The sequence below is a fragment of the Erpetoichthys calabaricus genome, chromosome 11 (genome assembly GCF_900747795.2).
Source record: "Erpetoichthys calabaricus chromosome 11, fErpCal1.3, whole genome shotgun sequence".
Taxonomy (NCBI): domain Eukaryota; kingdom Metazoa; phylum Chordata; class Cladistia; order Polypteriformes; family Polypteridae; genus Erpetoichthys; species Erpetoichthys calabaricus.
The window spans coordinates 162,549,532-162,567,213 of record NC_041404.2 but is presented as its reverse complement, the minus strand read 5'-3'; the positions used below and the strand labels follow the sequence as shown (position 1 = coordinate 162,567,213).

At 38.1% G+C, this 17,682-nt stretch overlaps 1 protein-coding gene across 2 annotated transcripts in view; it reads right to left on the bottom strand.

The window, feature by feature from the left end:
- The window catches only part of il21r.1 (interleukin 21 receptor, tandem duplicate 1), a 50,027-nt gene extending 35,299 nt beyond the window's left edge, over positions 1–14,728 (bottom strand). For both annotated transcript variants that reach the window (XM_028814459.2, XM_028814460.2), the window contains exons 1-5: positions 14,582–14,728; positions 10,087–10,215; positions 6,587–6,692; positions 4,929–5,104; positions 512–666 (exon numbers count right to left, since the gene is read on the bottom strand). In XM_028814459.2, the coding sequence (XP_028670292.1) occupies positions 512–666; positions 4,929–5,104; positions 6,587–6,692; positions 10,087–10,144 (495 nt within the window). In that variant the 5' untranslated portion in view covers positions 10,145–10,215; positions 14,582–14,728. The remainder of the gene's footprint in view (positions 1–511; positions 667–4,928; positions 5,105–6,586; positions 6,693–10,086; positions 10,216–14,581) is intronic.
- Positions 14,729–17,682: the final 2,954 nt, after the last annotated feature.

The window sequence follows — 17,682 nt, the reverse complement described above, 5'->3', positions numbered from 1 at the left end:
TTTGTAAAGTTAGGACACTTTAATAAAAGACTTTATAATTCTGAGCTGTACAGATGACATTTAGGTTGTGAACAAACATACTAACCTAATTGCAATGGAAAATCCATTGAAGTCAATGGTGGGTCAAAACTGACCTGAAAGATATGGAAAGGTAACATTTTTCTGAAGCCTTATAAGCTATGAATTTTTTTTCACTGTTTGGTAATTGTGGCAAATGTAGGAAAAGTCATAAAGTTTCCTTCTAAACAGATGAAGTTTAGGGAGTTTTTATTTATTTTAAACACAAAATCGGGTGATATTTGACAAAATGACATTGTAAGGTTTGAGTTACCGTGTTTAATATATGTATGCTGCCTAGATTACAAAAGTAACATAAATTGCTCCTAATATTTTACATTGTATTGTCTAATACTATACTGATAAAACAAGTTTTGAAAGAGTCCTGTTTTTTAAATACAACCAGATGGGTAGTTGAATCACCAATATAACTTTTATTAAACAAATTTCCTACCTCCCAGCTATCATATGTAGTCTTGTAGCGTACTTCGTATACAAGTTCTCCATTCAGATAGTAGTTTTCTTCCTCAGTGTACATCATTTCCCAGGACATATTATAATCATTGTCACTTTTTTCAATTGTCACATTAAAAGGTGGTTGTGGCTTAACTGTTAAAGATAAAAATAAAAAGAAGGTGTCAATGATGTCAGTAGGCATAGTAGATTAAGAATATGTATAAGAGTATCTTTTCCATCCTCATTTAATTCTGAATGGATTAACATAGAAATTACACTAGTCTGACAAAAAACATTTTTTTTCCTTCGTCAAAAATTGTAGGTGTTCGTTATAGATTTTGAGTGTGCTGAATCCAAATCTGACAACAGAATTACTCTATGACCTTCAGTTTTTAGAGAAATGATGGTTACACATACAGTATAATTGTTTTAAATATATTTATTGCTTACAAAAAGTAGTCACTCAGTAGTTTTTTTCCTCTTATAATTCTCCGAAAGTGTTTCACGGTGGAATGACCAGCAGAAGATGTCTGCTAACATAAGACTCACTCCACTTTTCACTATAACGTTTGAGTGATGTCGTGGTGGACCCTCTTCCAAGTTCAAACCATTTAAGCCATTTAAACCAGTGCCTGAAGTGGGTATACAGTAGATAAGTGCCAGTACTCTCTGTTTAAGATTGATTTATTCAATTCATGAGTCCCTCTTGGGGGCAGCATGGTGGCGCAGTGGGTAGCGCTGCTGCCTCGCAGTTGGGAGACCTGGGGACCTGGGTTTGCCTCCCGGGTCCTCCCTGCGTGGTGTTTGCATGTTCTCCCCGTGTCTGCGTGGGTTTCCTCCCACAGTCCAAAGACATACAGGTTAGGAGGATTGGCAATTCTAAATTGGCCCTAGTGTGTGCTTGGTGTGTTTGTGTGTGTCCTGCAGTGGGTTGGCACCCTGCCCGGGATTGGTTCCTGCCTTGTGCCCTGTGTTGGCTGGGATTGGCTTCAGCAGACCCCCGTGACCCTGTGTTCGGATTCAGCGGGTTGGAAAATGGATGGATGGATGGAGTCCCTCTTGGTGTTTTGATACTTTTGCACTCAATCGAGGAACCTTTGGGGAGGCTTAGATAATGCTTCATGCATTTTTGCATATTTGAAAACACTGTGGTACGCAACTTTTAAATATGGAAAAGTGCATGTCTGTATTGGCCCACTTTAAGTCCAGATATAAACAACTTCTGGAGAATAGAAAGGCATCATTTGAACCTTACAAATGTAAATTCCTGGCTATTCTGAAGGAATAAGAAAAAAGAAAAAAATACTGATTAAGAACAAAAAATGAGTAGCAAATAATTGACTTTGGGTTGTAACTTTAAGAATGAGGAACACTATTTTAAAGCTCAAAATCTATTTAAAATAATATTTTGAGCATGAAAAGTACTTATGCTGTAAAACAAATATAACTTATTTAAAAAAAATCCAATTTTTAAAAAAAAAAATGTAATCCAATCTCATGGAAATGGTTATCAACAGAGAAATTCTAATTTGAAAAGTGTATTTAGTATACCTAAATCTATAAAGTTCAGGTTTTTTTTTGTGCAAGAGGATTAGGTTGCAGACAAGTGTTATTGTTCCCCAGTTTACTTAAAGATATTTTCCAGAAAAGGTTTCAGGTGTCATACATATTTTACATACATATCATATTCTCATTTTTCATCAGCATGTCCTAGTAAGGTTTACAGATGTAACAACACACTCCACCTCCTCCTTAGGTGCTATTAGGCCAACTGAGAGATGCAAGCCATCCGACTTGTCCAAGAGGTGCCACAGGTCTCCTTCCAGACACATGTATCGAGTACACCATATCCAAACCAACTCATTGCTCCTCTCAATACAGAAAAGCAACTGCTCTATCCTGAGAAAGTTGTGAAGTATCAAGCTTCTCAGTCTGTCTTGGAGACTGAGGCCTGCACCTCTGTGCATTAAGCTTATATAGTCCAGTTATGTAACAGATCCCATTTTTTCAGGTTACTTTCCACTAGTTATGAGGTGAAGATGAGGCTGTAGCTTAATCAACAGATGGAGAATATCTCCCAAGGATTTAGCTCCTACTTCATCACCACCATGGCAGTACTTACAATATCCAACTTTAAACAAGCATTTCCTGGCATTCGAATGAATTAGTTCATGAAGGTTTTACGATAATTTTTTTAGTATATCATTTTGAAAGATTTTATCTTAAGAGATAAACTAATTGTGTGAAGCAACATTTGAGTCACCCCATGCATGTGACAGTTCATGAAGTGTTAACCACAAGGTTGGGCAGACACACATATTTTAAGTATCAAAGCAAATAAAACTGACATTTTGTCTGTGTTTATTTCTAAATGTTCCCTGCTTGTTGCTGTAAAATTACACCCTGCTGACTGCAATTAAAATTTGCATTGATTTTTCAAACACTGAATGCAAATTCTATGTGAAATTCCTTTATATATTTAGGAAATACAAACAGCTGTTCACAGGTTAACACTGCCCGGGCTGGAGATCTGGCACATTCCCCATGTGTCGGCATGGGTTTTTCTCCAGGTAGCTTGGTTTCCTCCCACATCCTAAGGACATGCTTGATAAGTTGTCTAATGATTCTAGATTCACCTGGTACAAGAAAGTGTGGGTGTGTGACTGATTCTGCCCTTTGATGTGCCCTGTGCAGTGTTCATTAATGTCCTGTAGTTGAGGCTGAGAAGACAGGATCCAGCTCTAGGACTGTACACTGGAATAGGTTTGTGAAGAATGTGGATGGATGGATGGATGGATGGACCAAGGCTTGCACATCTGTTCTCTTAGGCTAAATAAGCATAATGCATAATACTTTATGAAAAGACACAAATGAATAACATTGTAGCGGTCGCGGTAACACTAAGATTCATGCTGTCAGAAAGACGTTGATTTATTTATTTTATGGTGGAGACTACAGGAACACACCCAGCTTTGGCCTGAAGCTCACACACTCACTCACAGAGACACAGTTAGTGGACCAATAAATTGATAAATAATAATGAAATATATTAATGAAATGAACGAAAAAAGAAGATGCAATATAGCAAAAAACACATATACAACAGGCCCTCCCCAGATCCCCGACGTTGATAATACATTAAACACACCTTTACAAACAATAAACAGCTAACAATAAAATCAAACAAAAAACACTAACAACAATATCCAAAACACAGTACAATTTAGCAGGAGCAGTTGATAATGGATGGGTGAGTGAAAAATTCTGTGAACAGTTCACTGTAAGCAATGTTAAGTTTGTCCTACCAGTTTCCTGATGAGGTGATTGGGATTGGGAGCGCTACCTCTGATGAAGACATATCCAAACCATACAAACTCACATGAACAGGCAGGCACAAGACCATACAATTGGACTGGAACAGTAATTCAAAATAATCAATGAGTAATCCAAATGGATGTGAACAGCATATGAATAGGCAGATAAGAAGATCGTGATCTTCCAGGCTTCCTTGTTAAAGAGCCAGCCTGATCAATCTTCTTTCCAGCAGCCCCTGCACCCTCCAAAGCTGTCCAATAGCATTATTACCACCTTGGTCACTGGGAGATGTATTATATTTTAAGTAGTGCTGCTACAACATCATTCCATAACATATAAACATTAAAATTATGTCACTTACTTATCTAAAAAAACAAGATAACCTAGTAATCTGCAGATACTGTTGTTCATTCAATTCAGTCTTAAATATGCTTACATGATTGTTTTCCTCTTCCATTCATTTCCAGAGAAGTGAATTTTTTTGTGCTCTATTAATTAACATATTGAAAGAGGTAGGAGAAGGATGCTGCTGTGTGAGCTGTTGGCACGCGCTTCGCCAGGTGTTGGACTCAATTGCATTGTGCATCAGAGTAGCTGCCATACGAGTACAAGAGGAAAATGTACAAAATATACAATTTTAAGCAACAGCTCTCAAGGTAAAACTAAAACAGCAAAATAATTCGTAGTTGAAGACACACAGAACATTTCTATGTTTTAGGAATGGACAAGCTCACAAATAAGCCAATGCTTTCAATGGGAAATTTTGAAAGTTGAAAGGAATACAATCTGTTTGAAATATGAACGAATTTCTTGACAAATTTCTCTGGAGAATAAGTGAGCCACATCTCAATAAAATTGGTCCATAGGGGGCCAAGTTGTTCCAGACAGACATGGGCTGTTGCAATATATGCTTCAAGCATTATATGTGAATGTACCTAAAATACGTTAGTCTTGCATGCCATATACAGAACAAGAAAAACAAGCAATGAAACTAAAAAGAGTAGCGCAGAGATGTATGTAAAAAAATATTGCATTATGTTATATAAACTAACAAATCGAAATCCAATAACCCAAAATATAATATGTTTGCAAATTCTTACTCATTTCTCTTAGTTCAATGGTGGCACAATGTTCAGGATGGCTTTTGTTCTCTGGATAAGCACATACTGTATAAAAATCGTCAAGGTCAGAAATGTTTAGTAAACACCATGTTTCAATTGATCCAATATTTCGATTATGTTTGAGTTGACAAGCTGAAGGATTTGAATCATTTGTTCTGTAAAAAAAGAAAATGATATAGCAATTTATAAACAAGAGAGAGAGAGAGAGTAATGATTTATCTATACATTTAGGTTAGCAAACCCATATACATTACCAACACTTATTTTTTCTCTTCTTTTCTATAGTTACAGTTGTTACTGATACTTCACATTTTAAATTATGCATTTTGATCTGTAATTTTGTTTTTTTGATTTGACATACTTTGTTAATCTCCAAGGAGAAATTGTCTTTTTGCATGACCTTAGGGGGTGGGAAATTGTCTTTTTGCATGACCTTAGGGGGTCAGAATGCAGGTTCAGCCATTGTATAACACTTCTGGAGAAATTTCCAGGTTAAGGACCTTGTTCAAGGGCCCAACAGAGTAGAATCTCTTTTGGCAGTATGTTCTAATATTCTGTAATATTCAAATACTTAAATCTTACCAGCAACAAAAACTGTATGTAGGACTTGTCTAGAATATGTCAAAAGTATTCCCTAAATTCAGAAAGAAAGCATCAAATGGTCATTTCATATAAAGTACTTTCAGGATATGACAATATTTCTAACTGTTTAACTGTGTAATTTTCTATTAGGTGTCCAGTACCACATTTTCGAGATCTCCACAGTGTAATCACCTAGTTATGCAGTCGGAAGTTTGGATCATGCAGTGGGGAGTTATGGGATTTAAATTTACCACATTGTATATTCAGTTACACCTCTAATGCAAAAGGCCAATACTTCCCACTATATTTTCACATATCGATTTCTCATATTACTGTATATTTCATTACCCATTTTCCTCAGTGCTTGTGGCAATAAAATGCCCAAGGGCATTCAGAAAATCTGAACAAAAGAGTTTAGGATATCATTGACTAAACCAACCTACAGGAAAGATTTTTTATGGACCACTAAAAATTGCATCTCCATTGCAATAACAACTGTGTGAAACAGAAGAGCAAAAAATTCAAATTAGGGATTCACAGCAAAGCAAAAAACATTACAGAGTACTGGCAGTTTTTATGTCAATAACATTGGAAACATTTGTAGGTGGCATGGTGCCTGAAGGGAAAAAAAAGAATTTTGAGAAAAATGTAAATACTTCTTGTCTGGAACAGATCTACGAAAATGAAGTATCGCCTGAAAAAAGAGGATGACATTCTGTGAAGAAATTATGGTAAAAATAAACATTTTCGAGACTAGAGTGTAAATGGACCAGGAATTTAAAGATAAGTAGGATGAAGTTTCAATGGGCACATAAAAAATAATGACCATCAATATGCACGGCAGTAAAAGTGAAAAACATTTGCTGAAAGAAAAAAGTACTTTTCACCACTAGTATCAAAGGGGCTGCTAAGAAATCATTCCTCCACTAGTGCCCTTTATGACTGTAAGCATGAAATGCAAATACTGATCAAAAAAGCTCAAATCTATTTTATGTGCACCTTATAAAAGCATTGAGCTTTATCAGTGGAAAAGATCACTCCACTCTCTTACTTACCGAGGTATCGCCAACTCATATGGTGACTGAGGCACTTGGCCTTGGCAGGTGCAGTTCAAAGAGCTGATGTAGTCGGTGTAGCAGGTCACATTGCACAAGCAAGTAGCTTCAAAGAAAACATTGTTTTAAATCACTTGTTACTTTCATTTTGATATATAAAAATATGCCCTTATGTTATTCTCTACAATGAACATTACCAATGAAAGTAATATACATTAGAATATACCCAACATTAATCACACATAAATAACTTCAAGGTCACAGGAGCCAAAACATATCCCAGCAGCACTGATCAGAAGGCAGGAATCAATGCTGGAAGGGTCTCTACTGTATCTCAGGGCAGTACTAGAAGATACGGACATCATTAAATTTTGGTGTAAAATATAAGAGGGGTTATAAACCTGTAAGGAGTCTATAACACTTTAGTTAAATTGCTTAATAATACCTTTAAGCTGATATTATTGTACAGTAATCTGATAATAAATACTGAATATGCATTTTACTATCCAATTGAAAATTTGACCTGCATGGTGGTCAATATTGCTCCCTTACTGGTTTGTGACTTGGGAATCCAATGCAGACTTCTTGTGTGTGTAGTTGACACATTTTGTCATTGGCTCTGAGGCTAGGGATCTGCACTGGCAATTGGAAGGTTGCCGGTTCAAATCCCATAAATGCCAAAAGGGACTCTGCTCTGTTGGGCCCTTGAGCAAGGCCCTTAACCTACAATTGTTCCGTCCTGGGTATGACGTTAATCTGTATCCATCCCTGCATGTAGGCCCTCCAATCTTCAGGGAAAAACTTGGGGGTTGGTGGCAGAATTGGCTCTCCAGCCACCATAAAAAACCTCACACTGGTTCCATTCCATCTGAACTAGTGTGGTGCTGTGGTGTCACCCATTGCATGGCTGCACTCGAGTCCTAATCTGGATCCTGAGTTGGTTTGTGGTGGGGTGGGTGCGGCAATGTGCTGTATCGGTGCGTGCTCCTAACCTCTCTCTCTCTCTTCCACATAGTCTAGTTTCACCCTAAAGATGTATGGAATATATAAATGGCATCCCTTAAACTGGACATGAGTGACTCGGTGAGGTGAGTGAGTGTTAGTGTACTCTGTAATGATCTGGCACTACTTTCATTTCTGACCATGCATTATATTCTGTACCGCTGGGACTCCTCATGACACAGACGCTAAATAAGTGAATTTCTGAAAATATACAGGTAGATAGATAGATAGATAGATAGATAGATAGATAGATAGATAGATAGATAGATAGATAGATAGATAGATAGATAGATAGATAGATAGATATGAAAGGTGCGATATAATAGATAGAGGAATTAAAAATGACCAATTTTAAAACATGAATATGCACTGTATTTTACAATTGTCTCAGATTTCTCTAAAATAAAAGTTTTGAAATCATCACTGATAAGATTGTGAATGATAAAAATGACTTGTGAAAATGAATGGATAGCTATATTTAATAAACATACACTTTTTAAAGTTATTATAAAATATACTGCTCAAAAAATTAAAGGAATACTTTTTAATCACAGTATAGCATCAAGTCAATGAAACTTCTGGGATATTGATCTAGTTAGTTAAATAACAGAGGGGTTGTTAATCAGTTTCAGCTGCTTTGATGTTAATGAAATGAACAACAGGTGCTCTAGAGGGGCAACAATGAGATGACCCCCAAAACAGGAATGGTTTAACAGGTGGAGGCCACTGACATTTGTCCCTCCTAATCTTTTCTGACTGTTTTTTCACTCGTTTTGCATTTGGCTACGGTCACTGTCACTACTGGTAGCATGAGGCGATACCTGGACCCTACAGAGGTTGCACAGGTAGTCCAACTTCTCCAGGATGGCACATCAATACGTGCCATTGCCAGAAGGTTTGCTGTATTTCTCAGCACATTCTCAAGGGCATGGAGGAGATTCCAGGAGGCAGGCAGTTACTCTAGTAGAGCTGGACAAGGCTGTAGAAAGTCCTTAACCCATCAGCAGGACCGGTATCTGCTCCTTTGGGCAAGGAGGAACAGGATAAGCACTGCCAGAGCCTACAAAATGACCACCGGCAGGCCACTGGTGTGAAGGTCTCTGACCAAACAATCAGAAACAGACTTCATGAGGGTGGCCTGAGGGCACGACGTCCTCCAGTGGGCCCTGTGCTCACTGCCTGGCACCGTTGAGCTTGATTGGCATTTGCCATAGAATACCAGATTGGCAGGTCCACCACTGGCGCCCTGTGCTTTTCACAGATGAGAGCAGGTTCACCCTGAGCACATGTGACAGACGTGAAAGGGTCTGGAGAAGCTGTGGAGGATATTATGCTGCCTGTAACATCGTTCAGCATGACCGGTTTGGTGGTGGGTCAGTGATGGTCTGGGGAGACATATCCATGGAGGGATGCACAGACCTCTACAGGCTAGACAACTGCACCTTGGCTGCCATTAGGTATCGGGATGATATCCTTGGACCCATTGTCAGACCCTATGCTGGTGCAGTGAGTCCTGGGTTCCTCCTGGTGCACGACAATGCCCGGCTTCATGTGGCGAGAGTATGCAGGCAGTTCCTTGAGGAGGAAGGAATTGATACCATTGACTGGCCCCCACACTCGCCTAACCTAAATCCAATAGAACACCTCTGGGATGTTATGTTTTGGTCCTTCCGACTCCGCCAGGTTGCACCACATACTGTCCAGGAACTCAGTGATCCCCTAGTCCAGATCTGGAAGGAGATCCCCCAGGACACCATCTGTCGTCTCATTAGGAGCATGTCTCGACGTTGTCAGGCATGCATACAAGCACGTGGGGGCTATACAAACTACTGAGCACAATTTGGAGTTTCTGCAATGAAATTTCGGCAAAATAGACTGGCCTGCCGCATCATTTTTCCACTTTGATTTTTGGGGTGTCTTTGAATTCAGCCCTCTGTAGGTTGATAATTTTAATTTCCATCAAACAATGTGGCATCCTTTCTTTCCTAACACATTACCATATCAGTCCATATTAGTAGAGATATCCAGCAGGATTTTTTCCCCACTGAGATCTGATGTGTTTTCAAAGTGTTCCTCTAATTTTGTCAGCAGTTTTATATATTTTCATTTTCAGTTACATTATCTAAGTTGCTTTTATATTTTCCCCAGGAAAACAACATTATCTCCTCAAATTGCTTTACCTAAGAGCTACAATATTATTGTTTCATTTCTCACAAAAATATAAATTACTCTGATGAAGTATTCAGAATTTGAGTTTGCAATAAGAATGCATATTGGGAAAAAATGAGGGAATGTCATTTGTAATCCAAATTATAAAAAATTTAAAGGGTCAGAATACTTTTGCAAGTCAATATATATTCTACAGATATATTTCAAGACATTAAACATTTACTATTTAAATATACCTGCCAGATCACATCACTCACTACCTTAAACATAATCATTTTATGTGCTTTGTGGCTAAGTTTGAAAAAGATCGACACAAAAATTGTACTTACTGTTTTGAATAAATGTACAAAGGAGAAGTGTTATTATGGCTGACAATAAATCATCCATGTTACCAGAACTCTGTTACTGTGCAAACACCCGAAGCTAATTCAGAACTACTCTAATTCTGAAGATGTTACCTACAGGGATGAGAAAAGGTGCATTAGGAGTCATTTACAATAAGATTACTTCTTTGTAGTTCAGAACATTTCTATAAAGTACCGATAGCTTAATCAAATGTCACCTCTACACAGGAATGTACCTACTGTGTTTGTCACAGATGAATGAGGTGTGTGGAAATGTGTGGTTGAAACATGTATTGTTAAGTTGACCACAGTGAAAAGCCACTTTCTTCTGGTTACATTTTGTCAATGATAGTCTAGTAAGACCACCCCAGTTATTATATTCTGCTTGTAATTATTTATGTGATCATCAATGCAACTCCTATCAAATTTTCCTTTAACCTACAATTAATAATCTGAAAAATCATTATCTTATCACCTAAATGGATTAACTAAAAACAGATTGATGTGTTATTAGTTAAAAAGGAAATAAAGATACAAAGAATTCAAAAATGACATTAATTCTGAACAAAATATTTTTATTCATGTATTCATTTAATTACTACTTTAATTATAAAATTAAAAATGGTAAATGCATATTTAAGTTAAGATAAGCATACATTAAGTACCATGGTGAAGTAATATATTGAAGGTGCAGCTTTAATTTACATTTCGGGCTGTTTACTTGTTCCCAATAATCTCATTCTAGAAAAACAACAACCGTCCCAGGTCAAAACCACAGCACTCCGCACTTCTGCAATATCACATGTTGCTCTCGCAATTATGTCTAATTTACAGTGCATAGCATTGTTATCATACACGTGTTTTGCCTGCCATGGATATGCTATTATTTCTCCACACTGAAACTGCACTATGACTTTAAAATCTAACAAGTTAAAGTATTCTGTAGAAGGGAAGGGATGACAAAGTGCATAAATCATAATTCTATGTATCACTTGGAACTGTCATAAAACCGATTTTGTGTTCCAATCAGCAATCATCACTTGGCTATGCCTATTTTCACGATGAAAGATAGTAATTGAAATATTAAACTATCACTTATTTTGTGTATTTTAATCTTATAACATTTAGCCATCATTTATTATTCATCCCTCCATTTTCTGAACTTCCTTTATCCATTAATAGGAAGCCAACACTCTCATACATGTGTCCATGTTCACTCATTAATACGAACGTTTAGAGTTGATGGTCAAATTAACATGCACAGATTTTGAACATAGAAAAAAAATGAATATTCAGAGAAATGCATTCAGACATTGCAAGGACATGTAAACAGCACACAGATGATGAGCAGCTATTGAATCTAACACAGATCCCAGCACATCCACATCAAAATGGCAGTTTTATTCATATCTTCAAGAAAATGGCAAGGAGGGGCTCCCCTTGTGATGACAAACACAACCCTTTTACAGTAAGGACAACCTCTGTGCACTTTATATTGTATTTTAAAAGGAATTTGAATGGACAGTGGCAGCACAGTTGTAGCATTGGTTAACAATGCATCATGCTATATATAATCTTAAAAATACTGGCTCCAAAATGGCACCTCACTGTGTTGTGAGATCCCTTACAGGAACCTTTGCTTGACAAAGAACTGTTTCATTCTGTGAAGGGTTCTTTGCTTTTGAAAATATTCCTAATATTGGGACAAATCTATAGTAGGCTACATAGCAGGATACTAACAGATCAAGAAAACTTTAACCTACCCGGTTTTATTGCATGCAGAGAGTGTCCTTTTAAAATCAGGAACCCACTGATATTTCATAGATCTGTTTTCATCTGTTCATGGATATTTATTGAACATGTTATGGATCTAAATAAAGAAATGTTCTTTTTGGAAGGTGCATTTTTCTTTGGGAACCAAAAATGGTTCCTCTATGGCATTGCTCTGAAGGACCACTTTGGCACTTTATTTTTAAGAGTGTAGGTTTGAACTTGAGAGTCTGATTTTCCTGGGGTGGTGAGTTTGCAAATCAAACAGGTTGTCCTCTAATATTCCACCAGTCTCCCAAATACGCAGCAAATGTAAATTGGTCCACCGTTAGTAAGTGTGTTACACCTGTAATGGACTAGCAGCCCATGCAGAATGGATTCCTGCTGTTTACCCAGTGGTGCCAAAATGGGTACTGGTGACCCTCAGCTAGATAAGAACATTGATAGCTGAAATTAGTAATGAAAGAATATTTTTACACAAGTTATTCAGTCCCCTGAGAAATGCAATCCCAAAGATGGTTAATTTAAATAAAGGAGAATTTAATTAGCACTGTTTTGTTTTAAGAATAATATGTTGTCTTATATATATTTTTTTTGTTTTCAACTACAAGCTAGACATATAAACAAAAAACAGCCCTTTCATACCATACCTAACGAAAGCTGAAGGCAGCCTTTTAGAAATATGTATTTTTATTTGCAGAGATAAATGTTCAGCATGTGTAAAAAGTAAGACCCCAAGTTTATGGTCATTCTGACAGATACTCAATGACATTTATTATTCAGGTATTACATTTCTTTTCAAGATATTTTATTGCAGGGCAGTATGGTGAGGTACAGATAGGCAGGCTGCACTCTTAAAAACAAAGGCGCCAGGCCTGTTCTTCAGAGCGATGCCACAGGTGAACCATTTTTAGTTCCCTGAAGACCCATCTACAGGAAGGTTCCAGAAAGAACCTTTACTTAGTTAGATCCATAACAGGCTTCATACAGTTAATAACCATGAATAGATGGTAAAAGATTTGTGAAATACCAATAGGTCACAATTTTTAAGGACTCTTACTGGATACAATAGCACAGGCAAGGCCAGGTTTTTGTAATCTGTTAGCGTCCGGCTGGTTAGCATGCCATACATTAAAGATTTCAGTTTCTTTTTTTACAAGTTTTTCAAAGCAGAAAGAATCAACTTCATGTGCAGGAAACCCTACACAGAATAAAATGGTGCTTGGTCAAGCAATGGCTCTGTGAGGAACCACACAACCAAGTAAAGAGCCACAAACTGCTATTAAAGAACCAGCTTTTTTAAGAGTTTAGGGTGCTGTTCCCAGTCAGGTATGGAGTTTGAATGTTTACTTGGAATTGATTTGTGTGATGCGAATTTCTTTCACATCCCAAAGACGTGTGCACTGGTGTCTGAGCGAGTATGGCATCTCCTTCAGACCCAGACCCCACAGCGATTCTCTATGGACAGTGCAGCTTAATTCATCAAATTAATAACAAAACATCAGACCATCTAACACCTCCCACCACAAAAACACAAGTACAAAATACATTGCGTATATTTCTTTTTAAAAATTCCCCACGCCTAAATAGACAATTCTGTCATCAGTTCCATTAAAAGAAGTGTTCTGAATTCCTGTAATCTGTTACGTTACCTTGGTGAAAATGGATGGTCATACTTAAAAATATATGTACTATAATGGTTCTTCAGAGCGGTGCCTATAAAGAACCATCCACAGAAAACGTTCCAGAAAGAACCTTTTATTAATTTAGCTCTGAAACAGGTTCCATAAATAACAATGCATAGGTAACAGAATTGGCAAATATCAATGGATTTATGATTTTAAAAAGACAATAACACAGGCTAAGTCCAGGTTTTTTTGACCTCTTAATATGTATTAAACACTTCTTTTTTGTCCACATATTAGGAACCTTTTTAAAGCACAAAGAACAAACTTCACATACAAAGAACCCTTACCAAAATTAAACAAATCTTTATCAACCAATGGAGCTACGAGGAACCACGCAACCCAGTCACATGCCATTACAGATCCGTTCTTTTTAAGAGTGTACAACCAAAAAGTTTGAAAATCTGCCAATCTCAAAGCAATACAGTTATATTTGAAGTTATTTTCCTGTGAACATATGTTACACCAAAAAGCACACTTTATTTATAGTGCCTTTCACATTCTCAGGTGGACTATACTGTTAGGCAAACATTGAGATGTTGAACTGCCTGCTTCCCTGAATGTCTTCACTGCAGACTCTTTTCTCCTTTAAGATCACTGGACTCCTTTCTGCCAGTTGGTACAAAATGTTCAGCCATGGCATGTGCTTAAATAGAAAGTTGGAAAACTTAGACCAGTGTATAAAAGAGAAACGAACCACCTGCTAATATCGACCAAAGACGTTCCTCCAGCTCATTGAGTTTTTAAGAATGAAACTTCGATTCTATGAAATACTGAAAAGTCAGAAAGCCCTTTTGTACAAGCAGAAGACAGAACGACCAACTTTAAAAGTTCCCTTTGACGAAACGCAAGCTACCTCGGCGCATCTGATGTTCTCCTTTGGTTAAATGTGCAGCTGCACTCGCGCTATTACATAGGAACGATAACTGTCATCACCAAAATCCGCTACCTCATACAATAGCCCCTAGCATATAGCACTCCCTCGAACGGGTGACGAGACGATTCAAAAACAGCTGTAGCCTTACTTTTAAGTGTCCTCTCCGTACTCATACTCATCAATCCATCGAGCCAGCAATGCAGCGGAGGTACTCGACGAGGCTTTGCTTCACAAGGGTTTCTTTCCCAGCGAACCAGAGACGGATGCGGCGACAGCCACCCTCCCCCGGTAATCATTCTCATCAGCACCGACTCAGTTGTGTGGTAGATCGAGTCATTGTGTGCATGACGAGGGCCGTGGAGCTCGACGTCATTCTCGCACAGAACCTGCAGATCTCGACGCTTCAGGAGGATGTGGTTATGGAGCTAAAACCAGAGAGGCGTCGCGGAATGCTAACAAGCTTACGCTCACCTCCACCGGATCTTGATTTGGACGGCACACGACTGGTATGAGGTTTACTTATAGCAGGTGTAAAGGTCGACGCTCGGCAGCTTCTTTCTGGTGCGCGCTCTCTTTTCATACCGGACGCGCGCATCCGCTCCGCTCACTACTGTTGGTTCAGTGATTAGCGCTGCTGACTTCGGCATCCTAGCCAGGAGACTTTAAGGGCGGAGTTTGCACGTTGTTCTTACGGCAGCGTGAGTTATTATGTTCCCTTGGTTTTCCGTCAAACGTGCATATTAGGCTGTAGTGTACATTTGACTTGTGCAAAAAAGTGTGTATTTATGAGTGTGTGCTGCAATGGACTGGCAGTCCCAGTCCCAGTGATGCATTATGTAGACGTATTGCTGTCGGTATAATGGAGCACATGTAGTGTTTCCTGACACATTTCTGCTGAATAATTCGTTGGTTGAAAGTCCTCAGTGTTAGTGTGTTAGTGAGAGGATGTGTAGCATTGTTCATAATGGCACTCAGTTTTGTTTTAATTCTCTTATTTTGTTGATACCTCCAGGGGGTTCAGAGTGGGTCCCATAACTGAGCCTATCCTTTAAATTAGCTTGTTAATTAAGTGGGCCTTGCTTGAAGTGATATTACCACAAGTGAAGAAACAAAACAGAATAATCAAACAAAATGAAAATTGCATTGTGTTGCTGCTTTGCAAGCCAATGACTGACTGCCACATGAGATTCCATTCGCAGGTCACATTCTGTAAAAAGAAATGCATGGATGACAGAACTTGCTGTTTTTCAATTCTTTTTGGGCATGCCTAAATCTCATTTTTTCCATCGGTCCATTTTTTAAACCCACTTATCTGGGGAAAAGTCACAAGGCAGCAGGAGCCTATCCCAACAAGTATTGGGCACAAAGCAGGAGCAACACCTGGGCAGGAACACAACAGAACAATTTTACGTTTTGTATCAAACAGACTAACAAGTGACAAAAATTAGAGTAGAACAGGTGGAAGGACACTCGAGGACTTCAAGGGAGTATTGGGGTGTCAGCTGGGTCGCCACATTTAATCCTAAATTAAATTGTATTAAAGGAAACAGGCACTCGGTCGTGCAAATCTAACAAAGGTAACAGAAATAGAAGGCAGTCTTCATGACTCTCATAGTCTAGCAGCTCAGTAGAGCGGGTCTTTTCCAGGAGCTCTGTTCTGGTTGCAGTTTGTGTCCCGATTGAGACAACTCTGTCTGGGGCATATGGTCTTTTATAGTTATCAGACCAGAAGGGGCAGAGACAGTTGTCCTCACCTGGCTTCTTCTTGCTGCTGCAGGTAAAAGAAAAGATGATACTGTTAAAAACAGTGTCCCTACTCTCCCTGGGGTGGTGTCACTTACCTAAGTTAGGCCTGGAAAGTGATCCTCTGACGCGCACCATCGAGTGCATCACTGTCTGGCTTGGAAGCTACAATGTCTCTGACTGTAAGGTCCTCCATTAAAGGCATTTTTATAATGTGATGTATCCACAAAACCTTTAGCATCGTGAAGGACTGTTTCCACCCCTGAAACGTGTCCCACCCCCAGCTGGCAGAAGGTACTGTAGCATCTGACTCAGTCTTGGAAGGTGCTGCTACAGCTTCTACCCCTTGGCTGCCCAGACGCTGGACTCTTTACAGTTCCAGAGCACTCAGATCTGCTCCTAGTAGTTTATTTATATATACTACATTTGTTACACTTGTTACTACTGTTGTTTTTTATTATTAGTTGTTGTTGTTTATTTATTAATTACTATCTGTTTCAAATTATTACTATCTTTTCACTTACCTCTTATTTATAGTATAGTGTAGTTGTTTACCTGTTCTGTATTTGTCCTGTGTTTATGTATGAACATGTTGCACTGCGGTCTTGGGGGCACCACTGTATGCTGCAACTCGGTGTACAGTATGAATGGTATGATAATAGAGTCACTTGACTTGACACTTTTTCTAATAATACATTTTTTTCTGACCTTATTGCTAATACCTAATACAGTTATTATTAAGCATCATACATTATAATACATGCATTGATGTATATTGTACTATATTGCACTGATATGAATTCTTTGTGATATTGCTGATTTCCACATGTGTGCTATAAAGTTTACATGTTTACTTTTTTTTTTCCTGCCTTCCACTCTCAACTGGTTATACAAATTTTTACACAGGCGGAGTAAATGTTCTTCATACTTCTACATTTTGGCTTATTTGTGTTTGCATGAAGGAAGTATTGTAAGCCATGAAAACAGGGTGAGAGGAAGTTTGCTCAGGGAAATGTTAGCAGAATGAGGCAGAACTGCTTTTTTTGGGGTTTAGTAGAAAAGCAGACAGGAAAAGAAAAATAATAACTGAGCAAGGGATGTAAAAGGTGGACACAGTGTTGCTATGTATTTACAGACAGGTTTTAAGAGTAGCTTAGGAACCTTTCAACAAGAAAATCAGTGTTATTATAAAATACTTGAATTATTTCATTTGGCTCTGCAATGTCTCAAATTGGATTGGTCCTGATATTTCCTCTTTAACACATGATTATAGATTACAACACTTTTAGTACATGTTTATGCCATGGGTGTTTTATTGCATTGTTTGTAAAATCTGGGGTTTTCCTCTGTCATTACTTTAGGGGGATTTGGACATGTGAACCATGAAAGAGTGAATTTGAATTGATTATGAAACTAAAAAAATACTTATCACTTTTAAAAGTAATTTTCTGTAATAAAAATTAAACATTTACTTTTTGTTTGTGTCTACATATAACATTGTAATTG